A 24,474-nucleotide genomic window follows, 5' to 3' on the forward strand; every position below is an offset into this window, starting at 1 on the left:
GGACACATGCATTACGGTTTAACAGGTTTACCGCCCCATTCAAACTCTCCACCTGCCACTGTCCCCAGAGTGGGTCGCGCCCCCGCCCAGCCCGCAGCGTGGGTAGCCTGGGAAAGGGGGAAAAGTGCGCTTGGAGCCAGAAGCGAGAGCCCCTCGGGACTCGCCCCCTGTGTCACCGGGTAACAGAGAGAACGATAAGAGTAGTGGTATTTCATTGGCGGCATCTCCCTTTTTTGCCGCCCCCCTCCAGGGAGGGGAAAGACTGACAGGGTGGGGGCCTCCCACTTATTCTACACCTCTCATGTCTCTTCACGCTGTCAGACTAGAGTCAAACTCAGTGAAAGCAGATTACAGTATATAAAGAGATAAGCAAAGCTGATAAAATGAGTATTGAAGTGATAATTTTATTGGTCTGTATTGTCATATTACAATGTTAATTCATTTTGCATACAGATTTAGACCTCCCATTTATATATAGATTATAGAATATGGCTAAATTTAATTTTTGCAGTCAACTTCTCCCCATGATATAAAACTGTTGAATAAAAAGGATATGTAGAATGTGTTTTACTTTTAATACAATGTGAAAGCAACTGAAATCAGCTTTATATTGAATACTTTAAAATACTATTGGAGGCAAAGACACAACGTGCTACTGATATACGGTATGAATTACTTTTGCAATTGAATATGACAACCTCCTTTGTCAATTTTAAGTTTCTTCAAATTTAGAGGGTATAAAAACTGCTGTATAGGGTAAGTATACGTAATAAGGGGCCATTAAGTTGCAAAATGGTCACAATTCAGACAGGAGATGCCCCTTAAACATAAGCAAAATAGATTGCTGCAAGGAGTGCAATGATGGCTGCCACCTTCAGAAGGAATCTTATTGGAGATTTGCATTCCCGTGATTCCTGAGTGCAAATTCGAGTCTTTGTTGCTTTAACAATGCGCTCCCTTTGAGTTAAAATGGCCTTCCTGGCCCCTGGCCATTTACCAGGTCCTGACAGGCGATACTGGTAAGGAGTACAGGGGCCAAAAAACAGCTCTGAAGCAAGTTTAGGGTCTGTAATCCAATACGGCAGTAGGCTGGGCTTGGCACCGAACTGAGAAGCAATTTCATCCATGTATTCCATGAAGTCGACTTGTATGGTGTGTCGTGGGCTCTCCACATACCTTGGAGAGAAAAAAAAAGATACAATTATAAGTTGCAACTATGGTGCAATCAGAAGTCTCAGAGCAATGAAGTTGCAAAAATTGTGAAATAGTGAATCCTTCCTTGTGAAAAGGAGTATTCTGGCTTTTCTTCATTCAGGGATATCTGCAGCCTGACAGGCTCTAATGAGTAGGATAGGTGCACAATGCCTGCCACACATGCATGTGACCCAGCAAGTATCTAAGGACTGGATGTCAGCAGCGCCTCTCACCTCCCAATGCGGAAGTGAGCAGGTCCGGAATACTCTTTCAAGGTTCTCCTTTAGAAATTCATTCATGCACCAAATCTGAACTGACTGGGCCACTGGCATAGTAATTTTTGATCTGAATGAGTTCAAGGGCTATTTAGTCACATGTGCTGATTGTAGTATCTTTGCTCAAATTGTAGGCAGAGTACACTGAAGAATGAGACATATTGCACACATTTCCTAAACAATTTCAATGCCTAATAATATCAAATGCAAGACAAATCTGTGTCTTATTTCGTTGCAGCTACACAACATTTCACCATAGTTCCCAACCGTCCTGGATTCAGTGGGACTGTCCAGATTTGAGGGCTATGTCCCGCCGTCCAGAGAAGGTCAGGACTTTGTCCCAAATTCTAATACTCACCTATCCGACGTCGTCATCACTCCATGGCTGCTCCTCCTAGGCGGTTGGGCCACATCTCTCTGCTATGACAAATTAAATAAACTACTCCCTTCTCTTGTGATCTTTTCTCCCTCCCAGACACAAACTTGGGATCTCATGTTCACTGGCAGCATTTCTAGCTATGAGCCACAGATGCTAGTATTTGGTAATCTAGAGCTGTATTGCAGGCAGTGACCCCATAAGCAGATTATACAGGTGTACAGAGATACATTGTACATAGCAGTGTATTTATATGTCTCTGTATAAAAGATTTCTTTCTTCTCATAAAATTACTAAAAATTAATGAAAAACAATTGCAATATTGTCATTTTCTCTTTTTTGAGAATCTCCCCAAGGCTAGAACCTACATCCTTGCAGGAAGGAGCTGAAGTCATGAGCCACAGGATCCACTGACCTCACTGAGAGAATATTGTGTAATTGATCTGTATTGCAAGCAGTGACCTCACTGACAGATCATACTGATTTATAGAAATACATTGTATATTTCTAAGTCCCCAAATTCTAGAGCAAGAAAAAAATATTTATTTTCTTCAAATAAAATTGCTAAAAAATAATGAAAAACTAATTTAATTTTTAATACACTTAAAAAAAACATCACAAATCAGCAAATAACATGGACATACAGTGGCTTGTGAAAGTATTCATCCCCTTGGTATTTTTCATGTTTTGCTACCTCAACCTGGAATTTCACTTTTTTTTGAGGATTTGCATCAGTTCATGTAAACAACATGCCTATAACTGTGAACATTTGGTTTTCTTTTTATTGTGAAGCAAACAACAAATAGGTTGTGATGGGCGAGCACTAAAATGCTCGGGTGCTCGTTGCTCGGGTCGAGCACATTGGAAAACTCGTGTGCTCAACCCGAGCAACGAGCCCAATGTAAGTCTATGGGAAACTCGAGCATTTTTCAGGTCTGCAGAGGGCCTAAAAATTGCCCAAATCGATGGGAACAGTGCTCAAATGACATGGGAACAGCATGTGGAAGACCCCTGGAAACATTTCTGACTCCCAGGTCACTTCTGTCAACAACGTTGCCAGAGGCATTGCGCTACTTTTACGGACTCAGAATAAAACATACAAAAACAAAACCAAATGCATTTTCCTGGTAAATATGTTAAGAAACATCCTTTCCAGGGTAATGACTTGTATATAAAGAAAAATTAATAACCAAAAACAAAAATACTCCTCCACACCTTGGGCTATGTTCACACTTAGCGTTTTTGATGCGTTTTTGTACTTTTGCATTGCTTTCAACTGTGACAAATGCATTCACCAGGAAATGTAATTTTAACATTTTACAACCTTATCTGGCCATGTGGTGTGTGAGATATCATCAGACACATTGTGTTTCATTTATGAAGGAGGGACTCTGAAAGTCACAAAGCCAATTTTTATACGGCCATCAGGTGGCCTTTACTATTCTTAGAGAGCCATTAGCCGGCTATGTTTTATTGTTCCCATTACTAAAGAGAGGGTCTCCTATACTGTTATTGCATATGCAGTGAGTGGCAGGGCTACCCAAAATTTGGACGCATCGCAATACCACTTTGAAAATTTGGACGCACCCCAATACCCCTTTAAAGAGACTTAGAGGAGGGCCTCCTGAAAACAATGTTCCCATTATTAGGAAGTGGGTCTCCAATTGTGTTTGCCTATGAAGTGAATGAAAGGGTTGCCAAAAATTTGGAAGCACTCCAATGCCCCTTGGAAAAGACGTGGAGGAGGGCCTCATAAAAAATGTTCCCATTAGAAAGGAGCGGGTCTCCTATACTTGTAATACCCATGCACTAATTGTATGGGCTGACAAACATTTACCCCTGGGGGGTATACATGAACATACTATATAAAAATTTATTTTAACGGGCATCATAAACACACTTTAAAATAATTATGTGGGTGTTGCATCATGGACCACGGTCACCCTGGTAATATGGTGGTGGAGGATGAGGAGAAGGAGGAGGACAAGAGCAAATAGCCAATATCAGGAACCATATACCGATGTGTGGGTGTGAAGAGGTGCATGGGAATACACCTTCCAAAAAAAGACATTGGATTTGATTTTATGCTATGCTGCTATCATTCGGTGGTGTTGAGAAGTCTGGCACAATCCAGCCCTTGTTCGTTTGTATAAGAGTCAGCCTGTCAGCATTTTCAGTTGACAGGTGGATGCGCTTATCAGTTATAATCCCACCAGCGGCACTAGAAACCTGCTGTGATAAAACACTGGTGGCAGGGCAGGCCAGGACCTGCAAAGCGTAGAGAGACAGTTCATTCCATGTATCCAGCTTGGATACCCAATAATTATGACACAGAGGAATCACGGAGGACGTTGGTACGGTCGACAAGGTACTCCCTCAGCATCTTCCCAAACTTTGCACTCCTTGTGAGAGTACCCCACGCCTCAGGGCCTGTGCGATGGGAGGAGCTGAGAAAATTCTCCCAGAACTTTGACAGTGTTCCCCTGCCTCTGCTGGATTGGATTTGTGTCTCTCTCGCCTGTACTCCTTGGTTGTCCAACGAAGTGTGCCCTCTGCCGCCAGCGTTTTCAGATGGGAATTTCTTTAATAGTTCCAAAACAAGGGCCTTCTGGTACTGCCCCATTTTTTGTAGACCTGTCCACCTCAAAAATAAAAGATATAAAGTTCTCCATGTAGCATGGGTCTAGAAGTGTCACCAACCAGTAATGACTGTCACCCAAACTTTTGAGAATGCGAGGATCATGGGAAAGGCAGCGTGCCAGACTGCTAACAGGCAAGACTTCCGTGTCCACAACAAGAGGATGACTGACCATGCTCTCCTCCTCCTCCTCTCTGTCCTCTGGCCATCAACGCTAAACAGACGGTATGACAGTTGTGCAGGTAGTACCCTCTACAGCGCATGAAACTAGCTCCTGTTCTTCCTCCTGCTTCTCCTCCTCATTGTCACCCAGTCCACGTTGGGATGAGATGAGGCTGGGCTGTGTGTAATCACCCTGTATGGTTCCTTGCTACATCTCATCGTGCTCCGCCTGCTGTGCATCCTCTTTGATTGTGAGCAGAGAGCATTTCCGAAGACAGAGAAGCGGGATGGTGACGCTAATTATGGCGTCATCGCCGCTCACCATCTTGGTGGAGTCCTCAAAGTTTTGGAGGATGGTAGATATGTCTGACATCCAAGTCCACTCCTGAGGTCTTGTGTGTGTGTGTGTGTATGTGTGTGTGTGTGTGGAGTCTGAACTGAATACCGATGGCCCTGTTGATGCTGGTACTCAACAACTGCACTCTTCTGCTCACAAATCCTTCCCAACATCTGCAGTGTAGAGTTCCAATGCGTGGGGACATCACACACCAGTCTGTGAGCCGGAAGCTGCAAAAGCTGCTGAAACACGGCAAGGGCGGTGGAAGCTGTAGGTGACTTTCTAAAATGGGCACACAGACGGCGTACTGTAACAAGCAGATCCGGCAGCTCTGGGTAGGATTTGAGAAACCACTGAACCACGAGGTTAAGCACATGGGCCAGGCATGGTACATGTGTGAGCTCGTCTCAGAGCCGCCTCCAGTTTCCGGCCTTTGTCACACACGACCATGCCTGGATGTAGGTTCAGTGGTGTGAGCCACAGATCTGCCTGCTCTTTCAGAGCTGTCCACAACTCTTCAGCATTGTGCAGTTATTCACCTTATCATATTAGCTTCAGCACAGCCTGTTGCCTCTTGGTCGACGCAGTGCTGCAGTGCTTCCAGCTTGCGACTGATGTGGTCATTTCAGAGATGGAGGACGAGGTGCAGGAGCTGAAGACTGTGGGGGCAACCTTGATTGACCTAGAGCCCGTAATCCTTGGCGTCGGTAGGATGTGTTCCATTCCAAGGTCCGACTGGGTCCCGGCTTCCACTATGTTAACCCAGTGTGCTGTCAGCGAGATGTACCATCCCTGCCCACAAGCACTTGTTCACGTGTCCATCGTTAGATGGACTTTTCCGGGAACTGCATTGCTGAGGGCACGACTAATGTTTTGGGACACATGCTTGTGTAATGCGGGGACGGCACACCAGGAGAAATAGTGGCGGCTGGGGACCGAGCACCTAAAAGGCAACATTTCCAGTGCAAGCAGTCGCAAAATGTGGGAATTTAGTACTGTGGCCTGTGAGGCATTGGCTGTGTATTTGCACTTGCATTCCAAGGACTGGGGTATGGACAACTGAACGCTGTGCTGGGACAAGGTCGTGGATGTGCTTCCTGATGCTGCTACTTGAGAGTGTGCAATGACAGGTGCAGGGCAGGAGGCATCTTCGCATGCACCATGGACAGGGGATTGGCTTGCATGCACAACAGCAGAAGAAGCAGTGGTGCCATCTGCAGACACTGTTCCTTGACCCTGTGGTTCGGCCCACAATGTCAGGTGCTTTGCTGCCATGTGCCTGATCATGCTGGTGGTGGTCAGGCTCCTATTTTGGCCAACCCTGCTGATGCTGGCTTGGCAGGTGGTGCAAATGGCCTTTTTGGGGTTATTGGCAGAGTCTTTAAAAATGAAACCAGACTCGGGAAAACCGACAATTGTTTCTTCCTGCCTGTTGGGGTGCTCTGCCTTCCTCCCCCTCTGTGTGCTGCTGTCCTTGCTCTGCATGTCCTGCTGCCAGGTTGGGTCAGTTACTATATCATCCACCACCTCGTCTTCCACTTCTGCACCCTGGTCCTCCTCCTAACTTTTTCTGGCAATTGCGTCTCATCATCATCCACCTCTTGTGACACTTTCCCACCGTCACCTTCGTGTGACCATGGCTGCTCAAATATTTGGGCATCTGTACATGTGATCTCCTCTTGCCTCGCTTCAAGTGGACCGGGTGAGAGGCCCGAATCTATAAATGGGAAAGTGAACAGCTCTTCGGAGTGTCCAAGTGTGAGATCTGTTGTTTCCCAGCACTTGGCATGGTGGGAGGAAGAAGGATCAGGGTGAGGAATATGCAGCTTAGACTCATGGCTACTGAGACTTGACCATATGGAAGACAGGGTGGTGGTGGTGGCAAAGTGACTGGAAGCATTATCCGCTATCCAACCAACAACCTTTTGACACTGCTCTGGGTTTAATAGTGGTGTGCTGCGGTCCCCTAGAAATTGGGACAGGAAGGTGGGGCGAGAAGATGTGGGTGTTGGTTGTGGCACAATTTCAGCTTGCCCACGGCCTCTGCATGCACCATCACCATCACATCCCTTGCCACGCGCCTTGCCCATTTTAAATGGAGGACAATATTTTCCACGCTCTCTACAAATGGCTGAATTTGGAGGGAAGCTATATGTAATCTGTGTGACGGAGAAACCACAATCCTAAATACCTGGCCTGTAGGTAACTATTTTGAACAGCAAACCGGTGTCAAAAACTTTGCTGACACACTGAAACAAATTTATAATGGAGGCCTGAAATGGCAGTATTTTCGCGCAATTATATGTGATCCGTGTGATGAACAAACCACAAATTTAAATAGCTGGATTTTTAGCGCTGTAATATGGAAAGGACCTGGCTGTATTCTTCAGTGCCAACAAGCAAATGTCGCAAAACAACGGTGTTCTCTGGATTGCTTTTTAAGCAAATAATCAGGATTAAGATCCAAAAAAATAATTATTCCTGGCCCCTGAGACATGGGCCTATTTCTAGAAATATCTAACAGCAGCAGACAAAACAGGAATGGAACCTCTTATGCTATGTGCACTGCATGCCTGATATATCTGCAGATGGATTAGTCCCTAGAAGGACTGTTTGTTGATATGGATATGTGTCTCTAATATAGTTTGGTACACCTACACTAACTAGAAACAAGCAAATCTCTCCCTAGCTCAGCAGCACCTCTCCCTACACCGTCTGTGACAAGCATGGCGGCGCCAGGTCTGATATAGACCTGATGACGCTGTGCGGCCAGACAATCACTGTAATGCCACAACCAACATGGCTACGGCATTACAGTGAGTGGCAGGCAATCCCTGCATGTTTATTGGCTCTGTAAAGAGCTCCAAACATGCAGGGAGGAGACCAGAGCTCCCGCCAAGCAACCCCGAAAATACTCGGCGAGCACCAAGCATCTCGAGCAGTGAGCAGTAGCGAGCATGCTCGCTCATCACTACAAATAGGACAAAATAAGTGAAAACGTCAGTGTGCATAACTATTCACCCCCCTAAAGTCAGTATTTTCTAGAGCCTCCTTTTGCAGCCATTACAGCTGCAAGTTGCTTTGGATAAGTTTTTTTGAGCTTTCCAGATCTTGTCATTGAAATTTTTGCCCATTCCTCAAGGCAAAACTGCTCCAGCTCCTTCAAGTTAGATTGTTTCCTCTAGTGAATAGCAATTTTCAAGTCAGAGCAAAGATTCTTAATTGTATTAAGGTCTGGGCTTTGACTAGGCCACTACAAAACTTTTACACATTTTCCCTTAAACCACTCATGTGTTGCTTTAGCAGTATGAGTTGGGTCATTGAATTGTTGGAATGTGAACCTCCTTCCCAGCCTCAGATCACTGACAGACTGAAACAGGTTTTGCTAAACAATATCCCTGTATTTCGCACCATCAATATTCCCCTCGACAAGGACCATTTTCCCTGTCCCTGCTGCAAAAAAAAAAATCCCCACACCATGATGATGCCACCACCACGTTTCACTGAGGGGAAGGTGTTCTTGGGGTGATTGTGTTGTGTTGGTGTGGTGCCAGATATCGCATTTACCTTGGTGGCCAAAAAGTTCAATTTTGGTTTCATCTGCTCACTGCACCTTCCTCCATACATTTGCAGCGTCTCCCACGTCTTTTGGTAAGCTCAGAAAGAGCCTTACAATTTTTATGTGTAAGTAAAGGCTTTTTTCTGTCTACTCTTCCATAAAGCCCACTGTTACGCTCGCACCCGGACTGACTGGCGTGAGCGTGATTAGTGATCCCACTGGACCATGAACCGAGGAGTGCCTGGAGGGGCGCAACTAAGTATCAACCCGGTCCAACCAAGGTCGCACGGCGGTTCAGTCGACTCCATGAACCAGGGAGAAACCGAGCAGAGGGACCAGGTGCTACTCGAGGACAGACCACGGTCACAGCTGTTGACCCACACCGGGGAATGCAGGAAAAGGCAGGTTAGCTGGTATGCAGACAGGTGGGTACTGGCAGGCATGGCTGGTATGACGGCAGGTGGGTACTTAGCAGGCACGGCTGGTATGAAGGCAGGTGGGTACTGGCAGGGATGGCTGGAATGCAGACAGGCGGGTGCTGACAGACATGGCTGGAATGCAGACAGATACTGGCAGGTATGAACGCAGGCTGGATAGGGACCAGTACAGACTGGGATACAGGAACAGAGCCGCAGGTGCGGTGAACAAGCAGAGCGGAGCAAAACCGCAGGTGCGGTGAATAAGCAGAGCGGAGCAAAACCGCAGGTGCGGTGAACAAGCAGAGCGAAGAAAAACCGCAGGAGCGGTGAACAAGCGGAGCAGAGCAAAACCGCAGGTGCGGTGAGCAAGCAGAGCGGAGCAAAACCGCAGGTGCGGTGAGCAAGCAGAGTGGAGCAAAACCGCAGGTGCGGTGAGCAAGCAGAGCGGAGCAAAACCGCAGGTGCGGTGAGCAAGCAGAGCGGAGCAAAACCGCAGGTGCGGTGAACAAGCAGAGCGGAGCAAAACCGCAGGTGCGGTGAACAAGCAGAGCGGAGCAAAACCACAGGTGCGGTGAACAAGCAGAGCGGAGCAAAACCACAGGTGCGGTGAACAAGCAGAGCGGAGCAAAACCACAGGTGCGGTGAACAAGCAGAGTGGAGCAAAAGTGCAGGTGCAGTGAACAAGCAGAGCGGAGCAAAACCACAGATGCGGTGAACAAGCAGAGCGGAGCAAAACCGCAGGTGCGGTGAACAAGCGGAGCAGAGCGGAACCGCCGGTGCGGTGAACAAGCAGTGCAGAACAGAGCAGAAGGTGAAGGCAGGCAGGACAGGGCTCTGTTCACATGGAACAGACTGGAAAATACAGGAAGATGATTAGAACACAGAAGGTAGATACAGAGGCAGGGAAAGGGGACTAGCAGAACCAGATACACACAAGGCACTTACAATGAAGTAGCGAGTGGACACAAAACTCACAAACAGAAGTACAGAGACAACGAGTTGGAGTTAGGTGCAGGTTCAGACACTGCAGGAAAAGGGAAGGCACGGACATAGAGAGAAACAAGTAACTGGCTAGGACACTGTTCAGACAGGAACTGAACCAGGAACAAGATACAGGTAGCTGCCCTGGGTACTCAGCCCCCAGGGTGAAAGAACAGACTAGATACAGGACAGGACCTGGCAACTCAGTTGCAAAAGACAAACTGAGTGAAAGTGTTGCTCAGGCACCTCCTACTGGGTGGAGGGGGTTTAAGTATCCAGTGACTCACAGCAATAGGCTGGGGATGCATTAGGACTGTGCACACAGTAGCTATAAGAAACAAGCAGAAAGCCACGCCGACACCCTAAGCAATCAGACAAGAGACATGAACACAGCAGGTACTGGAGCAAAGAGTGCAGCATGGACTGACAGGTAAGATTGCGGTCTTGCATGGTGGGAGGTGGTGCACCATGCAAGCACGCCGCCAGGGATGTTACACCCATCTCTGTGGAGCATATGGCTTATTATGGTTGTATGGACAGATACTCCAGTCTCTGCTTGGGAACTTTGCAGCTCCTTCAAGGTTACTTTTGGTCTCCCAACCCTGACTTTTACTTCTCAAGAACTTTTTCCCTGACTTGTTTGGAGATCTCCTTGGTCTTCGTGGAGCTGTTTGGTTAGTTGCGCCTCTTGCCTAATGGTGTTGCAGCCTCTGTAGCATTTCAGAAAAGGTTTGTATATATTGACTTAGATTGCCCAGAGGTGGACTTCCTTTCACTAAGCATGTGACTTATGAAGGTAACTGCTTGCACCAGGAATTTTTAGGGGCATCATAGCAAAAGGGGTGAATCCATATGCATATGCCAATAACATGCAGTAGCAATCTTCTCTGATTATTGCATGTTTGTTGTGCTTCTGTTAGGCATTTTCCCCCATACTTGATGTGTTTCTGGTGCAGATTTGAATCCACATTTTTAATACTACAGAAAAGCTTTTATTCGGCGCTCAAAAATGGAATGACTATTTTTTTTCCCTTGCATTTTTTTCAGGCTCCACATAGAAGCCTATAGATTAAAAAGCTCCAAAACTGCACAGTTCAGAAGCATCTTTAGACGCAGAGAGGGCATAGCTTTCATGAAATCACATCACTTTGCTTGGATATTTAGGCTGTGTTCACATGTAGCATAAATGCTGCATATTTTCTGCTGCTTTTTTTGCACAGAAATTCTGCTGTGTTTAACTGTCCAAGTAAAGTGGATGTGATTTTTTTGTGGTCTAAAGATGCTGCTTAACTATGCAGTTTTGGTGCTTTTTTTTTCTCTATAGGCTTTTATGTGAAGCCTAAAACAAATGATTTTTTAAGTGAAGAATCCAAACTTTTCTGTTCAACACAAATGCATTAAATAAGGTGGAAAGGCATAACAAATGCAGCAAATATTCAATAACCAGGGAAGATTGTTAGTGTGGTTTGGTGCGGCTGTAGAGAACAAAAAAACATTGTATTTATGCTGTTGCCATCAGGCCCGGCGTCAGAACCCGGCGCACCCGGGCAAGTGCCGGGCCCTGAGCAGGCGGGGTGGTGGCATTCTCCATCAGGCACCCCAGCGCGTTATGGGACCAGTGAATGGAGGGGAGCGGTGCCAGCGCCCGCCACTGCCACCCCCCCCACTTGCTCTGGGCCCTGGCACAAGACTTGCCTCTCCCCGTGCCTCCGCAGCAGGTCCTGTATCATCCGCGGCTGCTGCACTGTGACGTCTCAGGTCAGAGGGCACAATGATGATTTTGCACCGCGCCCTCTCCTGAGCAGTCACAGTGCAGCAGTCGCGGAAGACGGCGACAAGGCTGAAGAGTCCGGAGCAGCGACAGTGATGAGAGCAGCAGGGGAAGAGAAGTGAGGTGAGTATTTAATTTTTTTTTTTTATGTATGGATCCTGGCATGATGCATTACATGGGGCATTTGGCTGCATGGGGCATTATATGGGGCACCCGGCTGCATGGGGCATTATATGGGGTACCTGGCTGCATGGGGCATTATATGGGGCACCCGGCTGCATGGGGCATTATATGGGGTACCTGGCTGCATGGGGCATTATATGGGGTACCTGGCTGCATGGGGCATTATATGGCGTACCTGGCTGCATGGGGCATTATATGGGGCATCTGGCTGCATGGGGCATTATATGGGGCACCTGCATGGGGCATTATATGGGGGACAAGGAGGCATGGGGCCTTATATGAGGGCACAGCCTGCATGGGGCATTATATGGGGGCACAGCCTGCATGGGCCATTATATGGGGGCCAGTATTCTGTATGGATCATTATATGGGGGCCAGTATTCTGTATGGACCATTATATGGGGGCTAGTATTCTGTTTGGAGCGTTATATGGGGGCTAGTATTCTGTATGGAGCGTTATATGGGGGCCAGTATTCTGTATGGAGCGCTATATGGGGGCCAGTATTCTGCATGGAGCATTTTATGGGGTCCAGTATTCTGCATGGAGCATTTTATGGAGTCCATTATTCTTTATGGAGCATTATATGGGGGCCAGTATTCTGTATGGAGCATTATATGGGGGCTAGTATTCTGTATGGAGCATTATATGGGGGCCAGTATTCTGTATGGAGCATTATATGGGGGCCAGTATTCTGTATGGAGCATTATATGGGGGCCAGTATTCTGAATGGAGCATTATATGGGGGCTAGTATTCTGTATGGAGCATTATATGGGGGCCAGTATTCTGTATGGAGCATTATATGGGGGCCAGTATTCTGTATGGAGCAATATATGGGGCCCATAATACTGTATGGAGAACTATGTGGCGTCCATAATACTTTATGGAGGACTATACTGTCCAGTCTGCACTGTGCGCTGCAAGGATTTGCCGGTTTCTGAGCTATTGTAGAATTTACAATAGCTATCACTCATGTAATGTAAGAAGTTAAATCTTTGGCCTTGTACTATATATACAGTATATTTCTCTGCCATATCTGTGCATCATGAATCGTGGTATGTGTAAAAGGGGGCCCCTTGAGACTCTTTCGCCCGGGGCCAACAAAAATCTGGAGCCAGCCCTGGTTGCCATCTTCTTTCTTAGTTATAGGAAAGTCAGTCTTAACTAAATACAGATTTTAGAATTTTGATTATGACTAGGGATGAGCTAATGTTCTCGGTGATACTCGGGTATCACTCGAGTATCTGGGTGCTCGGATGTGCTGGTTACTTGGGAGCATTCGGCGGTGCTCAATTTCAAACTCAAATCCTCGCCCTGCATGTTTGGTGCCTGTTATACAGCCAATGTGGGGATTGTCTGTGAGTTACTGTAATGCCGTAGTAATCTTTGTAGAGCCATTACTGTGATTGGCTGGCCGTCTGACATTATCAGGGATTATAAAAGAACAGGCGCTGCCCAGCTCAGCACACTGACCCACTGCATAGCTCTGTAACAGTTTGTATTGGAGGGAGAGAATGCTTGTCGAGCGTGTGTACACAGTATAACAAATGAGAGTCCTGTAGTGTTGATACTGGTGCTAAAGCTGAACCATCAAACTAAGAGCCTTTGTAAGAGCTAATCCTTTGCTTTTAGTGAGATGCCTCTCACTAAATTAGAATATCATCAAAAAGTTAATTTATTTCAGTTCTTCAATACAAAAAGTGAAACTCATATATTATATAGAGTAATTATAAACAGAGTGATCTATTTCAAGTGTTTATTTCTGTTAATGTTGATGATTATGGCTTACAGCCAATGAAAACACAACAGTCATTATCTCAGTAAATTAGAATACTTTATAACAACAGCTTGAAAAATGTTTTTAAAATCCGAAATGTTGGCCTACTGAAATGTATGTTCATTAAATGCACCCAATACTTGGCCGGGGCTCCTTTTGCATCAGTTACTGCATCAATGCGGCGTGGCATGGAGTCGATCAGCCTGTGGCACTGCTGAGGTGTTATGGAAGCCCAGGTTGCTTTGATAGGAGCCTTCAGCTCGTCTGCATTGTTGGGTCTGGTGTCTCTCATCTTCCTCTTGACAAATTCTCTATGGGGTTAAGGTCAGGCGAGTTTGCTGGCCAATCAAGCAAAGTGATTCTGTGCCAAGTCCTGCTGGAGAATGAAATTTCCATCTCCAAAAAGCTTGTGGGCAGAGGGAAGCATGAAGTGCTCTAAAATTTCCTGGTAGAAGGCTGCGCTAACTTTGGTCTTGATAAAACACAGTGGACCTACGCCAGCAGATGACATGGCTCCCCAAACCATCACTGATTGTGGAAACGTCATACTAGACCTCGAGCAGCTTGGATTGTGGCCTCTCCACTCTTCCTCCAGACTCTGGGACCTTGATTTCCAAATGAAATGCAAAATTTACTTTCATCTGAAAACAACACCTTGGACCACAGAGCATCAGTCCAGGTCTTTTTTCATTGGCCCAGGTAAGACGCTTCTGGTGTTTGTCTATTGGTCATGAGTGGCTTGACACAAGGAATGCCACACTTGTAGCCCATGCCCTGAATACATCTGTGTGTTGTGGCTCTTAAAGCAATGACTCCAGCAGCTGTCCACTCCTTGTGAATCTCCCCCGAATTTTTGAATGGCCTTTTTTTAACAATTCTTTCAAGGCTGCTGTTATCAAGGTTGCTTGTGCACCTTTTTTTACCACACTTTTTCCTTCTACTCAACTTTCCATTAATATGCTTGGATACAGCACTCTGTGAACAGCCAGCTTCTTTAGCAATGACCTTTTGTGGCTTACCCTCCTTGTGGAGCGTGTCAATAACTGCCTTCTGGACACCTGTCAAGTCAGCAGTCTTCCCCATGATTATGGAACCTACTGAAACAGACTAAGGGACCATTTTAAATGCTTAGGAAGCCTTTGCAGGTGTTTTTTGTTAATTATTCTAATTACGGAGATAATGACTTTTGTGTTTTCTTTGGCTGTAAGCCATAATCATCAACATTAACAGAAATAAACACTTGAAATAAATCACTCTGTTTGTAATGACTCTATATAATATATGAGTTTCACTTTTTGTATTGAAGAACTGAAATAAATAAACTTTTGGATGATATTTAAATTTAGTGAGATGTACCTGTACATTCTGCATTAAGTCTAGGAAGGGAGAGAGAGAGTTGTTGGAGCAGAGAGCGTGGCAGAATACAGTCTGTAGACAGGGATTGGAACTGTGCAGTCCATTGGAAAATATATATCTGCGGCCTTTTCTTTTTGTTGTGTGTGAAAAAATTTTATATATTGTGTGATCCGTTGAATATTAAGTACTTTGTGGTATAGTTTGATGCTATCCAACACTCCAAAAAAGTAAAATTTTTTCCTGGATTAAACTACTCACTCATAAAGTGTTCCATGCCTTGGGTACATTTCTGTGACATTTAACACTCCAAAAAAGCATTACAAATTTTGCTGGGTTAAATTTCTCACCCATACAGTATTCCGTGGACTTGGGTACATTTTTGTGATATATAACACTCCAAAAAGTGTTACTTTTTTGCTGTATTCAATTAGTCATACATACAGTGTAACTGTTAGGAAATGTGGTTTTCTGCTCCCACCTGGGAATGGATCTGGTCTGGTGCTACACTATTCTGGTCGCAAGCACAGCTATTGTCCTGACCCTGGAGGTGGAGCTACTACGCGTGCAGGAAAAACATCCAAATCTTATGGAGCATCGCATTCTTGTGTTGTAGGATGTGTGAGGACACGGGAGGCCGTGACTCTCACAGATTTCCTCCATTGCCAGGCAACCAGGAAGCTGCTGTGTCTGGCACTGGGGAATGGTGGGATTATGTCCATTCTACTGTGCTAGCTAGCAGGCAGTAGCTGCCTGGGGATGATTGGGAGGTATTCAACACCTGATCATTAGGCGGGCTATTTAACCTTTCTCCCTGTTCAGTCATATGCTGTTTATTGTAGTTCCTATGTGCTGTGGAGGTGAGTGGTGCCAGCAGTGTGTTGCTATCTTTTCACGGGTTTTCTCATTTTCTAATCTTGTTACACTTCCTTACAGGTTCTTGTAAGGGTACTCACCTGGTCATTGACTAGGTATTGACTGCATCACTAGATGCCAGCTTTCCAGCGACTTTATACCTGGGAAGGGCTCTGCCAAAGTCCCCTTCTATTTACTGGATGCTAAGTGAAAGATATTCCCACCCCTCAAAGGCTCACCTAGCTGCACAGCTTGTGCTAAGCGTGTCTGTGGTTGCGCCTTTGCTGGTTTGGTGCCAGTCTTGCTGGGTCTCTCTGCATAGTGCATAACAGTAACGTGCTTATTGGGTGACAAAGGTGGCAGGATCACACGAGACTCCTGAGGGAGTGACCAGATGAATATTGGAACTAGAGGAAGCTAGCGTGACAGCAGAGGAGGCAGGAGACTATGGTCTGGAGCCAGTCCATTTCCTGGAACCACCAAAGCCAAAACCCAGGCTGCATCCTTTACTGCTGGGGTTCTTGCGGACTGTGGAGAGGAGAGCCAAGATGCAGGAACTGGTGAGCAGACTGCAGGTGACTAGGCTGGTCAGAAGAGACAAGGAGGTGAGCCAGGACCAGGTTTGGAGAAATGTTATCAGGCCCACTAGCAGGTGCGGAGGGCAAGTGGAGCAGGGAAGAGCAGAGTCGCAGGTGCGGAGGACAAGCGGAGCAAACAGAGCAGAGCAAATCCACAGGTGCGGAGGACAAGCGGAGCAAGGCAGAGCAGAGCTGCAGCTGCGGAGGACAAGCAGAGCAGAGCAGGGCAGAGCAGAGCCGCAGGTGTGGGGGACAAGCAGAGCAGGGCAGAGCCGCAGGTGCGGAGGACAAGCGGAGGAGAGCAGGGCAGACCAAAGCAGAGCCACAGGTGTGGAGCCGGTCAGAGCAGAGCCGCAGGTGCGGAGGACAAGCGGATCAGGACAGAGCAAAGTCGCTGGTGCGGGCAGACAGGACAGGGCTCTGTTCACATGGAGCAGACAGGGAAACACAGGAAGATAGCTAGAACACAGGAGGTAGATACGGAGGCAGGGAAACGGGACAAGCAGAGCCAGATACACACAAGGTACTTGCTATTATGTAGCGAGTGGACACAAAACTCACAAACAGAAGTACAGAGACAATGAGTAGGAGTTAGGTACTGGTTCAGACACTGCAGGATAAGGGAAGGATCAGACATAGAGACAAACAGGTAGCAGGCAAGGACACAGTCCAGACAGGAACTGACACAGGAACGAGATACAGGAACGAGCCTGGGCATTCAGCCCCCCAGGTGGCGGAAATAGACTTGAAGTTACAGATACAGGTAAAGGGCCTGAGTACTCAGCCCCCAGGGTGACGGAAATAGACTAGAAGTCACAGATATAGGTAACGGGCCTTGGTACTCAGCCCCCAGGGTGGTGGAAACAGGCAAGATTCAAGACAGGACCTGGCAACTCACAGTTGCACAGAACACACTGTAAGAAAGTGTTGCTCAGGCACCTCCCACTGGGTGGAGGAGGTTTAAGTATCCAGTGACTCACCGTAATAGGCTGGGGACGCATTAGGACTACGCACACTGTAACTTTAAGAATCAGGAAGCTCCAGCGCCACCGCCCTAAGCCAGCAGACAAGAGACATGCACACTGAAAGTAGAGGAGTATAGTGCACAGCCTGGACTGGTAGGTAAGTTGCATGGTGGGAGATGGTAAGCCATGCCAGCACGCCGCCAGGGATGTTACACTCTATCTATTATAATGCACACATATAGGCCTCTATAGGATAATGCACTCCCATATGCAGACTATATATAGTATAATGCACCCTCATATGCCTCTATAGTATAATGCACCCCCCATATGCAGACTCTATATAGTATAATGCACAAATACAATACTCACCTCTCCTCCTTGTTCCCCGCACTGCTCCGAGCGCCCACAGGAGAGCACCAAGTGATGATGTCATTGCGCCCGGTCAGTGTCGATGTCAGATGCAGAGGGGGACTGATGGGAGAGGGAGCATTGTGCTCCCTCTCTCATCATTGAACTTGCGGTGGCAGGTGGGGAGCCCAATGCTGGCACCGGGGGCCTCCCACCCTCCTGCTCAAAGGCCCCATACGGCCATGTGGCAGTCCAGGGACATCGAGTCTCCCTGCTCTGCCCTAGAGTGTAACTGTATCGGCGTGCTGCTCACGCCGATACAGTTACACTGGCGTAGGTCCAGGTGAGACCTCTCAGAGTGCGGGGCCCAGGGCCACCGCCCCCTCTGCCTCCCCCCTGGTAACTACGCTACTGAGAGCAGTCATCATGGTGGAGACAGGGAAATGTTGGCTGTAGGGTCCTTGGCACATACGGCAGAGTTTATGTAATGGTGCCTTTACCGTAACTCTCGCGTTACATTCATCTTGCACTAAAAAAGAAAAAGAGTACTGGTTATTCACCATGCCAGTCCCATGATACAAGGAGAACTTTGCATCTCTTCTTCCTGAGGGGAAGAGGTGTTCAAAAATGGTGCTATACCAGAAGGCCATTATGAAAAGATGTTGAAAAAATTACCATTAGCCAACGCTAGCAGCAGGGGAAAAGCTTCCATGCCCAACCAAGGAGGAGAGGTGGCAGAGACACACAGCAGAGCCAGTGGTACACTGTCAAAGGTCTGGGTCAATTTCATTACACTAGCCCAGCGTCTGGGGCCTGATGATCGGGTATGTTTAACAAGGAGGATAAAGTTTTTAAAGATGGTCAAGCAATACCTGGCTGACCATACAGCACACTCCCTAATTTATCAGCGACTTTCAACTCTTGGGTCTCAAAGATGGACACCTGGCATGAGAGGTCTTTCTATGCCTTGGATGTGTTGTGCTACCCTCCTGCTAGCGTCCTGTCTGAGCAAGTTTTTAGTGCCACCGGGGGAGTCTTAACAGACAGGTGCTTTAGCCTGTCAACAGAGTGCTCACAGGCTCACTCTGATAACAATGAACAAAGCCTTGATTAGATCTGGCTTTTCTACACCACCAGATGATAGCAGCACAAAGTGTTTTTAATGTTCAATATTTGAAGGATGCCCGCCAGTTGTCACCTTTTAGGGTCTATAAATGACAGGATGACCCTACTTATAACTTTTTCCTGGCTTTACACTTTGTGCAAAGCCTTAATGAGTGTAGAAGCACCATGACTACACTTTATTATTTTTTTAATGACGCTCTATGGTTGGTGCCTTCAAGGGTGTATGGATGACCCTGCTTATATTGTTGGCCATGATTTGCACTTCGTGCATAGCCTTTATGAGTCTAGGAGTACCACTACATTACAATTTGAACAAAATATGTATAAGGCCCTCCTTTATCTCTAATACAGGGTGTATGTGAGTCCCTAATTTTGGCACTTCTTGCTTCCTTCATAAATTATACTGAAATTTCCAATTTTTTTCATAAAAAATTCAACTTTAGTTTACTTAAATTGTAATTTTTTTAAATCCTTTATACATTTTGCTTCATATACAAGTCATTATACAGGAAAAAATGTTTCTGTACATTTTTTTTCCTATAAACTCGTTGATTTTGAATGTTTTATTGTCAGTCCATAAAGTGGAGTAAAAGTGTGACACCATTGTTCTCAGCAGCAATCTGAGAGTCCAAGATGCTTTCAAGGGCCGGCCCCACGCTGTTCTCCTTTCACTTCAACTTTTTCCATCCATTTCAACATTTTAACTGCCCCCCAGACCTCCTTGTAGGGTCTGCTGAAAAAATGCTTAATTTCCCATTGACTCCCATTACACTTGTTACTCAAAACGAGCATTAGAAATTGCTTGATTCGAGTAACGAACATCTGAACATTTTAGTTCTCCCTCATCTCTAATAATTATTTCATTATAATCATTATAATGACTAATCAATTCTGGCAGAGAAAGAAGCAGATTTGTCTGAAAAGATATATTAAAAAATTGGCTATTCTCATGTGCACTATTGATTTATGACATAAAAATGTAAAATGACGGTTACTCTTTAAGTATATATGAGGGTGGTACCATGTTACGTATACCATGTAATACGAATAAAAGAAACTGACTGTAGTCCCAAGTCCACAAACCTTTATTTACTGTATGTACGTTTATGTAATCAGTACAGTGATTGTATTCTAATGAAGTTCATAACTCATTGATATTTTATCGAAAGACTTACCGTCTAGCCATTTCTCCCTTTGTCATAGAGACTTTCTCAACCATAGATTGTGAAGAAGGCAGTTTGGATATTCCTAGAGAAATAATGAAAACATCAGAAACAGATCAAGAAGGGAAGCAGTTGCTTAGTGAAGACCTGAGCAGGAGGAACCTAATCACTTGCTCCTGGCTGCCTATTTTTTTTTCTTAGGAGGCTTAAATGGGTTATCCGTGACTTTTATTATTTTTCCTATGGGTCTAAGAATTAACTGGCAGGTAGTTGCTAACCATCCAAATAAACGGCGCTTTAGAGGAGAACTTGCCCTGGCTGTACTAGACATCATAAATGTTTCCAGACAGTCGGAGGTTTATTTTACTGTATGTAATAATTATTTTTTTTTTAAATATGGTTAACAGTTATTAGGTTGCCATATTAATTAACAATGACAAAGCGCAAATGCTTTTCCTGTACAGGATGCCAACCCAAATTTTCTAGAGTCCTGAATGTTAACTATTCAGTGAAATATTCCACTGTTCTTAATAATCCACAGATAGTCTAGAAGAGGAAAATAATATATTTTTGGTTAAAGAAAATCTGTCACCTTGATTTTGCCATCTAATCCGAGAGCAGCATAATGTGACTATGATTCCTGTTTTTTGTTACTGGGCTGCTTGCTGTATTGTTGATAAAATCACTGTTTTATTGGCAAGAAGTAATCACTAAAGGACTAGTATACCTTCTTCCATGTGTTCATCCATATTAATAAGCTCTTTATAACCCACCCACACCACTGATTAGCAGCTTTCTGCCTATGCACAGTGTACACAAGCCAGGCTCACACGTTCAGTAATTGGTCCGTATTTTACATCATTATTTGTAAGCTAAAATCAGGAGTGGAACACATTACAGCATCAAGGCACTTCTGGATTCCACAACTGAGCATGCTGGGCCCTCTCTACCTCCAGGTATTCTCTACCTTTTTTCTCCACTTGCAGTGTAGGCAATGTGCAACAGCTTTTTATTTTATTTTGTTTTTCACATGGCACTGTCTACTGCCTGTGCATGCACACAGGCTATAGCAAAAATGGAAGGATGGGCTGAGCTTGCCTGTCACGCCTTGGAGGTTTTGTCAGGCCCGGCAGACAGCATTCTCTCAGAATGTGTCTTCAGCACTGCTGGTGGTGTCCTGACGGATAAGCGCCTCTGGGTGTCCCCTGAAAGTGTAGACCACCTAGCTTTCATCAAGATGAACAAGTCATGGATCACCCGCTCTGTCTGTAATAAGTTACATGTTATTCTCAATCTCTTTTCCTCTTGTAATCACTCCTTCCTGGGCATCACCGAAACATGACTGACACTCTCCGATACTATTTCTTACACATTCCTCACATGTATTAAAGTTGTCAAACAGTTGCAAATCATGCACACGGGAGTGATTCAAACATAACACCGAGCAGCTGTAAACACTCGGTGCTCGGCCGGAGCATACTCGCCGAAAGGATTAACAGAACATACTCGCTCATCACTAATTACCACCATCATCATGGGCGATTTCAACATCACCACTGACACACACCAGTCAACAGCCTCCAAACTCACATCGCTCACTTCATCTTTTGGACTTACTCAATGGTCCTCCTCAGCCACCCACACAGAAGGACATACACTGGACCTTATCTTAGCCCGACTCTGCTCCCTATCCAACTTCTCAATCTCCCCCTCCCCCTATCTGTCCACCATCTACTCAATTTCTCATCCCTGTCCTCCACAACTATTACTCATGTCCAGCTACTAGCACACCCACACAGGAACTTTGCACACCTAGACACCCACAGACTCTCTGATTCTATTCTAGCACTGACATCCATATCTTCATTCCATGACACAGACAGTGCCACTGCTTTCTACAATGCCACTCTCACATCAGCTATTGACTCGGTCGCCCCTCTTGTGTATGGCAGAGTGCAATGAATCAATAGACGACCGTGGCACAATAACTTCACTAAAAAGCTTCGGCAAGTGTCCAGGGTTGCAGAGCGGCGCTGGAAGAAAACACATCCACAAGATGACTTCACTGCATTCAAACAAGCAACACTCGCATTCAAATCAGCCCTCACCTCCTTTAAACAGACCTACTTCACAACCCTCATATATTCCTTATCCTACAACCCCAAACAACTATTCAGCACTTTTAAATCCCTCCTTCACCCTCCACTGCTCCCTCCTACCTCGATCATCACTGCTGAGGACTTTGCCACACACTTCAAAAAACAAGATTGACCAAATAAGGCAAGCCTTCATTGTCCGACCATCACAACCCCTTTATTTTCCAGACCATTACCCTTCCCCCATAACCTCGCTCTCCAAAATCACACCTCACAACTTGTGCACTGGACTCCATCCCATCCCACCTCCTCCCCAACCTCACCCCCACATTCATCCCATCCTTAACCCATCTGCCTTCAAACATGCCACAATCACGCCCATCCTCAAAAAGCCATCCCTCGACCCAACCGCTTTGTCCTGCTATCGCCCCATATTGATGTTCCCATTTGCCTCCAATCTCCTTGAGCAACATGTTCACGCTGAACTTTCCTCTCACCTCTCATCTAACTCTCTCTTCGACAACCAACAATCTGGCTTCCATCCCTACCATTCCACAGAAACTGCCCTTACCAAAATTACTAATGACTTACTTACGGCCAGAGCTAACAGACAATCCTCCATACTCCTCCTTCTAGACCTGTCCTCTGCTTTTGACACAGTTGACCACTGCCTCCTACTACAGATTCTTTCTTCCTTTGGTGTCAAAGACCTTGCCCTCTCTTGGATCTCTTCATACCTTTCCAACTGCACATTTTGCGTCTCCCACTCCCATTCTACCTCCTCATCCCGCCCTCTCTCTGTTGGAGTCCCTCAAGGCTCCGTCCTCCGTCCTAGGACCCCTACTCTTCTCTATCTATACCCTTGGCCTCATAAAGTCCCATGGTTTCCAGTACCACCTGTACACCGATGACACTCAGATCTATCTCTCTGGCCCAGACATCAACTCTCTGCTGTCCAGAATCCCAGCATGTCTATCAACAATATCCTCCTTCTTTTCCTCTCGCTTCCTCAAACTCAATGTGGGCCAATCTGAACTCATCATTTTAACTCCATCTTGCGTATCTTCCCCATCTGATCTATCTATCACAATAAATTACATCACTCTATCCCCTGTACCAGAAATCCGCTGCCTCGAGTAACCCTCGACTTTGCTCTGTTCTTCAAACAACACAACCAAGCCCTCGCCACCTCCTGTCGCCTCCAGCTCAAAAATATTTCCAGAATCCGTCCTTTCCTCAACCCTCAATCTACTAGACTGCTTATGCATGCCCTCATCATCTCCCGCCTCAACTACTACAACGTCCTCCTCTGTGGCCTACCTGCTAACACTCTTGCACCTCTCCAGTCTGTCCTTAACTCTGCTGCCCAACTAGTTCATCTCTATCCTCGCTACTCCTCTGCTACCCCCCTCTGCAAATCTCTTCACTGGCTCCCAATTGCCTAGCGTATCAAGTTCAAACTACTAACACTGACCTACAAAGCTATCCATAACATTTCTCCTCCATACATCTCTGAACTAATCTCCCGATATATTCCCTCAAGTACTCTCTGGTCCTCCCAAGACCACCTCCTCTCCTTCACGCTTATTCGTTCCTCACCCAATCACCTCCAAGACTTCTCCCAAATATCCCCCATCCTCTGGAATTCTGGGCCTCAACATGTCCGATTATCTGCCACATTCGGATCCTTCAGACTGAACCTGAAAACCCACCCCTTCAAGAAAGCTTACAACCTGCAATGACCACGCTGCCTCCTCAACATCACTGGACCTGCTGCCTTACCAACATTAGACCTGCACCTCACCACCATCAGAGCTCTGCAACCACCCAACCCACTTTCTCCTTCCCCATCATCCTGTAGAATGTAAGCCCGCAAGGGCAGGGTCCCCTTCCCACTGTACGAGTTTATCATTGATTATTTGTTGCTATAAGTGATATCTGTATTTTCTATGTAACCCCTTCTCATGTACAGCACCATGGAATCAATGGTGCTATATAAATAAATAATAATAATAATAATAATAATAATAATAATAATGGATCTCCATTGACTTTTGCACCCTAGTCGCCGACTGGGCAGACTAGGCGATGGTGTAGTTTTTAGTGTGCTGCATTGATCTTGCGTTATAGGAGTCTGTAGCACCTTTTTTTGTGGCTTCTGTGCCTGCTTGTTGCTACTGATGTTACTAACAAGTTTTTGAAATGTGGAGACTTCAAGATGGGGCTCCATCTGGTAGGTTGCCTGTAGTGGAAGGCGTGTTGGAGCCTCATGAAACTATTTTTACTCTGGGGAAATTGATGGCACTTTAGTGATGTC

At 46.0% G+C, this 24,474-nt stretch overlaps 1 protein-coding gene across 2 annotated transcripts in view; it reads right to left on the bottom strand.

Annotated features, from left to right (window-relative positions):
• Nucleotides 1-384: 384 nt before the first annotated feature.
• LOC141156710 (flavin-containing monooxygenase 5-like) overlaps nucleotides 385-24,474 on the bottom strand; it is a 258,436-nt gene continuing 234,346 nt past the window's right edge. For both annotated transcript variants that reach the window (XM_073642994.1, XM_073642992.1), the window contains 2 exons: nucleotides 20,074-20,146; nucleotides 385-1,176 (listed from right to left, as the gene is read on the bottom strand). In XM_073642994.1, coding sequence (XP_073499095.1) covers nucleotides 822-1,176; nucleotides 20,074-20,146 — 428 coding nt within the window. In that variant the 3' untranslated portion in view covers nucleotides 385-821. The remainder of the gene's footprint in view (nucleotides 1,177-20,073; nucleotides 20,147-24,474) is intronic.

Source organism: Phyllobates terribilis, unplaced genomic scaffold, assembly GCF_046119375.1.
Source record: "Phyllobates terribilis strain yellow unplaced genomic scaffold, ASM4611937v1 Scaffold_8__6_contigs__length_399053987, whole genome shotgun sequence".
Classification (NCBI taxonomy): Eukaryota; Metazoa; Chordata; class Amphibia; order Anura; family Dendrobatidae; genus Phyllobates; species Phyllobates terribilis.